Source organism: Lutra lutra, chromosome 17, assembly GCF_902655055.1.
Source record: "Lutra lutra chromosome 17, mLutLut1.2, whole genome shotgun sequence".
Lineage (NCBI taxonomy): Eukaryota > Metazoa > Chordata > Mammalia > Carnivora > Mustelidae > Lutra > Lutra lutra.
Window position 1 is genome coordinate 47,258,103 of NC_062294.1, and position 6,732 is coordinate 47,264,834.

Sequence of the window (6,732 nt, forward strand, 5' to 3'; positions counted from 1 at the left end):
TAGGTTGTCTATTTATTTATTTACTTACTTTTTAAAAAATATTTTTATTTATTTATTTGACAGACAGAGATCACAAGTAGGCAGAGAGGCAGGCAGAGAGAGAGGCGGAAGCAGGCTCCCCGCTGAGCAGAGAGCCCGATGCCCGGATTGGATCCCAGGACCCTGAAATCATGACCTGAGTGGAAGGCAGAGGCTTTAACCCACTGAGCCACCCAGGCACCTTTAGGTTGTCTATTTAAAAGTGATTTGCTTCTTTCTTCCGTGGTGGGAAGCTTTCAGCATACAAGTTCTGGGCCTGTGTTGGTAGATTTATAGTTACCTATGTCGCTTTCTTGAGTGACTATAAATGGTATTGTGTTCTTCATTTTTATTTCCTAGGGTTCATTGCTAGCGTACGGAAAAAACAACACAACAAAAACTTTGGGTATGTTTAGTGATCTTGCTATATTCATTTATTAGGAGGTTTTCGTCGTTGTAGATTCCTTGGGCATCAGTTAAGATTTGTCACCTGCAAAATGGGCATAAACACTGTTGCCTGTTGCGTCGGTTTGTGAGCCTTAGACGAGGTGAACGTGTTAACGCGTTTAGCATGGACAGGACAGAGAATATTTGCTCAATAAATAATTTCCCTTCTCTCATCCCACCTCTGAAGGATCTACCTCTACCAAGGTGAACAGGCAGAGCCCATTCCTGTCATCTTCCTCTCCCATCCTCTTTGCCCCTCCTATTTCCCTAACCCACCTCCCTCCCGCTAGCCCCGCCCCCCAAACCACGCCCCTCGCGACAGCCCTGCCGCTGCCCCTCCCTCAGCTTTGCTCCCCCAACCAGCCCTGCGCTCTCGCTGCCCTTGTTCAGCGAGGCTGGAAGCTCAGGGTGTAACTTCGTGGGATGGTGGCTAAGCCCACAAGCTTGGGGGACACGTCGATGTCTTGGGGCAGCTGCGGGGACTTGAAGCGGAAGTTCTGCAAGATGTTGGTGAGGAAGAGAAAGAGCTCCATTCTAGCCAGGCCTTCTCCAAAACAGTAGCGCTTTCCTGAAGACACAGAAGAGTAGGGCTGGAGGTGAGACCCGCTCTCACTGCCCCTTGCCCCACTACCCTCCCCCATATGCTTTCTCCCAGGAATGAGGGGCTGGAAGAGCCTGGCCCGAGAGACTTTCAGAGACCTCTCTAATCCTCTCTGAGCATCAGTTTCCCTTGTGCATGGGACGGGGGTGAGCTAGCTGTAGCAATGGGAAGTTTAGACGCCCCTCCCTCCGGGTGCACACTCAGATCTGGCTGCTGGCTCTCACCTCCAACTGAGGAATCTAAAGAATTTAAATGACTCTGGACAAATCTGTGACTCACTAAGGGCTTTGATTTCCCCCATCCCTGAGACAGGTGTGATCATCCTTATCCTTTTGCTGAAGCTCAAGTAGTTATAGGGGTTGCAGCTGAGGTCGATCACGAGAAGGACTTCCAAGCTGGAGAAAGGCATCAGACTGCCCCTTAGAGAGGGGAGCTGAGGAGAAGACGGCCCTGTTGGTGGGAGCGGTGGCTTAGCCGCAGACAGTGGTCTCTTACCAATGGAGAAGGGCACAAAAGCATCACTCTTCTTAAACTGCCCATTCTCATCCAGGAAGTGCTCTGGGTGGAAGTCTTGGGGGTTGGAGAAGAACTTGGGGTCTCTGAGCACGGAGCCCAGCATGGGGAACACTTCGGTGCCCTGGGAAGGAGGAGAGGGGTTATTTGATAAGGCAGAATGGGGGCACAGTGTGCTGAAAATGCATGGAGGTTGGAGGGACGATTGGGGTGCCCTAGGTGATGAGGAAGGGGAGGCGTGGGAGTGTGGGTCCACGGAGGGAAGAGCTTTGGGAGACAGGAGATTGGTGTGTCGGAGACAGGAAGCTATGCAGACGTGGGGCTTATGTCTTGGGCGAAGGGAAGTTTGAAGAACACAGGTTCTGTGTCTCTTAGGACAGAAGGTGTGGGGGATGTGCAGTTCATGTCTCCCACGGTGGGGGTGGAGAGGACATGGGGGTTCGTGCTTCCAGAGACAGGAGGTTGTAAAGACACTGGATTTGTGTCTCTTAGGCGGGATGTTTGGGAGACATGAGACTCGTGTCCTTGAGGGAGGAGGTCTAGAAATGAAGTCATGTCTTTTGAGAGAGGACGTCTGGGGACATGGGGTTCATAATCCCTGTGGCAAGAGCTCTGGGGGAGCTACTGGATTCAAGAAACTCTGAGTGGGAAGGTTGAAGGGACATGGTGGTTGAGGAAGTGTTTGATTGAGGCAGTGGGACAGCGGCTGGGAAGCTTCTAAGGGGCATGGGATGCTGGATCCCAGGGAGCAGGTTGGAGGTCCTCCTAGCAGGGATAGGAAAGTACCTTGGGGAAGAGGAACTCTCGAAACTTGGTGTCCTTGGTGACTCTGCGGGCCAGGCCCATGGGGATTATGTCTCCAAATCTTTGGATCTCGTGAATCACCGCCTCTGTGTAGGGCATCTTGGCCCTGTCTTCAAACTTGGGCTGACGGTTCTTGCCGATCACCCGGTCCATCTCCTCATGGAGTTTGGCTGTGGGAGGAGGGGAATGTGTTTAGGTTTCTGGGGGTCTCAGGGTGGCGACAGTAGTCCAAATATGTACATCCATGTGTGATGTGGGCGTCGACCATTCAAGACAGACGTTGGCCATAAACATTGTTGGGGACAGTGTCTTATTCACCTGGTCTCAACCTGTATGTGGTCTCACATACATTTGGCTCGGCATGGGAGCTCAGTTCACACATTTTTGGTATTTTAACAGCCAGTGAAACCCAACTAACACTCAGCAGAATATCACCTAGCATCTGGATGGCAGGGTATGGGTGAGGTTCCAGGCATCTGGGAAAGGTGGGGACATTGCAGTGGGCTCAGAGGAAGTGTGGTGTGGCCACCAGGCCAGGGCCCCATCCCCGCAGCCTTACCCTCCACGTGTGGATGTTTCATGAGCAGCAGGAAGCCGTACCGCAGGGTGGTGCTGACCGTCTCAGTGCCCGCAAAGAAGAGGTTCAGGGTGGTCAGCACCAGGTTCTTCATGTAGAACTCCGTGTTGGGGTTGTTCTGCTCCTGCAGGGAGAGGGCTTCAGGCCAGGCCCCCTCCTCTCAGCCCTCAGAGCCCTGCCGGGGTCTCTCCATCTGGACGCACCTCTCTTAGGTCCAGACCAGGGGTGGGAAGAGAGAACCTAGTTCTGCCAGGGCTTTGTTTGGGCGTCTGGCTCTGGCCAAATGCCCTTCCCACACTCTCTCCCTGGCTACCTCCCTGCCCTTTAAGTGTCAGCCCTGGTGTCACTGTTTTAAGGGAGGACCCTTTAGAAGGAAAGGGACACTGACGGCGAGTGCACGGTGCGGAAGCGTTGCCTTATGGTGCACACGCAGGTCCTGCCCGTGGCAAGCGCTGGTAGACGGAGCAGCCCGGGTATCACACGTGAGATTGTGAGGCTGTCACGATGGGGGTGATCTGAAGGGGCCCCTGGTCTCCCCATCCCAGCTGGTTTCCGTCTGCCTGACTCTGGGGCTGCCGCACTGGCCGCTGGGCTGTACCTCCCGCATGCGGATGAGGAAGGAGTCGATGAAGTCCCGCGGGGAGTTGGGGTCCAGGGTGCGCTGGTTCTGCTCCACCTTCTTGGCTATGAAGTCCTCCAGACCCTGCAGCTCCTTAAACGCCTGCTGCTGTGGCCCAGGCAGGTGTTTCATCACTGAATGGAACATTTCACAGAGCTGAGGAAGGGAAAGAAGAATGGCCGGGAAGGATAGATATTCGCAGGCAGGTCCTGTTGGGAGCGCGATCTTTCTTGGGGTAAGGAAGGAAGTGGTTTAAAGGCATCTGTCCAGGTGTTTAGGATTCATATGGGGCTTGATGGGAGGAGATATGTAAGTTTTCACGTGAGTCAAGCCTGAGGGCCCCTGTCCCAGAATATAGGTGAGAAGGACTGGGCTGTGTATCTGGGTTTCGGGTGTTAGGGTGAGGCTGGATTGGAGAACACATTTACATGTTCAGATACTCAGGCAGGGTTCCGTTGGGGCCACATGTCTAGGTATTTAAGCAGTCATGTGGTTTCACAAATTTGAGACAATTGTCTAGATAGTTAGGGGATCTTAATTGGGAGCTTTTGTCCCTTTGTCCTCCTCCCCTTTCTCCTCCTCCTTCTCCCTCTCCTTCTTCTCCATCTTCTCCCCATGAGCAGCTACTGTTGAGATATTCAGGTGTCTTTGGAAACTGAGTACTGGGCACTGGTCCTGGGTTCTGATGCAGCTGTTGGGTTGTCTGAAAGTGGGGGCTGGTTTTGAGGGTACCCTACTAGAGGAAGGTGGGAGTTTGGGACACCTGTGTCCACATGGGACACATGGGAAAGCAACTGGTGGATTGTAGCAGGGGTGTTATAGAGAAAGACTGGGACAGGTTACCTGCCCCATAGGGGTAGCTGTGAACTGGAAGCTTCCCAGCATCATACGCAGCAGGGACAGGAACTCTTTGTCCTCATAGTCAAAGCGGTCCCCAAAGACAATGGAGCTGATGACATTGGACACTGTTCGGCTCAGGAAGAAGGTGGGATCGATGAAGGCGCCTGGGGAATGGGATAGGGTTGGGGAGAGACAGGATTTGGGGGAGCGTCAACTGGGCTGTCTCATGCCAGCTTGAGGATTGGAGGAGGGCACTGGAGTGAGAACTCAGACGTCCAAAACAAGACCCAGAGCCTGGAACCCTGATGCCTTCCCCCAAGCCAGTCCCCTTCCTTGAGGAGAAAGCCCTCATCGTGCTGGTGTATCCCTCCTTCTCGCTCACTCCCAGCCCCGCTCACCCTGTGTGCTCCGGAGAGCCTCGATGAGGAAGCCTGCCTCCTCCTGGATGCGCTCCTCAATGCCGCGCTTGCCCATTCCAAAGTCCCGCAGCGTGGTGATGGAGAAGCGCCTGAGCTGCTTGGCACGCTCCCCGTTGCTGAATGTCACCCCTAGGGAGGGAGCATAGGGTGTGGTGAGGCGGAGAGGGGCGGGGACAGAGGTGGACAGAGAGCAGAAGCAGAGAAGGGTGGGTTGGGGAATGGGGTGGGGGGTAAGGGAGACAGAGAGACAAGTGAGGGTCAGAGAAACACTGAGAGAGATAGACTGGGTTGGAAGGAAAGAATCTGGAGAGAGACAAGGACATGGGGACAGAGGACGAGGGTTCCAAGGCAGAAATCCCAGGAGCTCCCCCCCAGACCCAGAGGAAGAAGAGGCATCCATGGGAGAGAATGGGGAGATGGGCCGAGAAGCAGGGGGAAACAGGGACGCAGACACCCTGAGCCAAGCTGGAGAAGACAAAGGAGAGGCCACAATAACCAGGGACAGGAACAGAGGAGAACAGGGGTAGAACTCAGCCACAGGCTCAGGTGGGTGAGTCAGGAGAAGAGCAGTGGGGAAACTGAGGCCATCAGGTGTGCCTGGGCACGAGCCCCCACCCGGAGCTCCTCACCATAGCCTTTGAAGAGCCAGTCGAAGGTGGCCTGCCCGCCTCGCCCGCTGAACTCCTCAGCCTGGTCTACCAGAGCCTCCTTCACCGCCTCGTGTCCACACAGCACCACGATGCGCCGGGGTCCCAGGTGGACCGTGAACACCGGGCCATAGCGCTCACTGATCTGATGGAGGTGGGGGGCTTAGAGGCTGCGGCCCCCACTGGGAGCCGGCCTGTGCCCAGCCCTCACCTACTGCATGCCTTGCCCCCAGGTTCTGATACTCAAGGGGCTGGACATCCCAAGATCTGCTCTTTCTTGTCTGGGACCCTGCAGCCCAACCAGCACATTTCCACTCTCTGAAGACTCTGGTCCAACCTTGCCCATCCCCTGCTACTCAGTCCCAGCTCAATCAAGCCAGCGCCCAGCCCCACCCCACTGCACCCATCCCGTGTCCTGACACCTTCATGAGAGAGTTGTACATCTGCTCTGTGTTCAGCTGCAGGTAGTTCCCGATGAAGGGCAACGGGGTGGGTCCTGGAGGGAGCTTCCCCCAGAGCTTCCTCTGCCTCCAGACAGACATCAAGACCATGATGGTGAGGCAGGCCAGCAAAGCCACGAGGAGCAGCCCTGAGGCCAGCATGGTGGCCCTGGGAGAGACGGTCAGATGGTGCTGGCTGGGGTGGTTTGCCTTTATATGACCTGGGAGAGAAGAGTGGACTTTGGTCTTGTTTGTTAATTGTGCCATTTCATTTCCCAGCTATAGTCCCTGCCTACCCCCACTCCCAGACTCAGCTGAGCTTGGGACAAACCACCAAGGCAGGAAGAGGAGATCTCAGTGAGATGAACAGAGAGTGGGCCCCGGGAAGGGCCACCCCCAGTCTGTGGACTTGGCTGAAGCAGTAGACAAATCCTGAACTTTAAGATTTGGAAGATATTGATTCAGAGTCCTGAGCTTTGGACTTGAGGTCAGAGTGGGAAGTGGCCCCAAAATTATGGATTAGGGTGTCCTGGGAGAAAAGAATCCAGAGATCTGGGTTTAAGAATGTTGGAATGGGACAGCATGTATGGTCATAGATTTAGGATTTTTTTTGCAGAGGAGGGATGTACAGTTAAAGGTCTTGGGAGGTGAGATCCCAGGGAGTTGACTTGGGGGTCTTGGGGTAAGGGAGGACCCCTAGCTGTGATGCGGGGTTCCCAGAAGAAGTATACGGGACAGCAGGATCAAAGAGTCAGCACCTGCCCAGGCTTTGACTTACCTTTGCGTTGGGCACAGTGTCACCTCTGG

General features: G+C 54.7%; 1 protein-coding gene across 1 annotated transcript; it reads right to left on the bottom strand.

Moving 5' to 3' along the window:
- Positions 1–425: 425 nt before the first annotated feature.
- LOC125089854 (cytochrome P450 2A13-like) lies at positions 426–6,120 on the bottom strand. The gene is made up of 9 exons (XM_047712332.1): positions 5,908–6,120; positions 5,468–5,630; positions 4,818–4,967; positions 4,423–4,583; positions 3,559–3,735; positions 2,943–3,084; positions 2,366–2,553; positions 1,562–1,703; positions 426–1,033 (listed from the first exon to the last, which is right to left on the bottom strand). The coding sequence occupies exons 1-9, from the start codon at positions 6,085–6,087 to the stop codon at positions 852–854; spliced, it is 1,485 nt and encodes a 494-aa protein (XP_047568288.1). The 5' UTR covers positions 6,088–6,120; the 3' UTR covers positions 426–851.
- Positions 6,121–6,732: the final 612 nt, after the last annotated feature.

What these genes read in the sequence shown, in the direction of transcription:
- LOC125089854 (XM_047712332.1), bottom strand. Translation starts at nt 6,087, where the DNA reads ATGCTGGCCTCAGGGCTGCTCCTCGTGGCTTTGCTGGCCTGCCTCACC. An exon ending in GGCTCTCCGGAGCACACAGG is followed by an intron (nt 4,584 to 4,817) that starts GTGAGCGGGGCT and finishes CCCATTCCCCAG; the next exon opens with GCGCCTTCATCGATCCCACC. An exon ending in TCCTCATCCGCATGCGGGAG is followed by an intron (nt 3,085 to 3,558) that starts GTACAGCCCAGC and finishes CTCTCCCTGCAG; the next exon opens with GAGCAGAACAACCCCAACAC.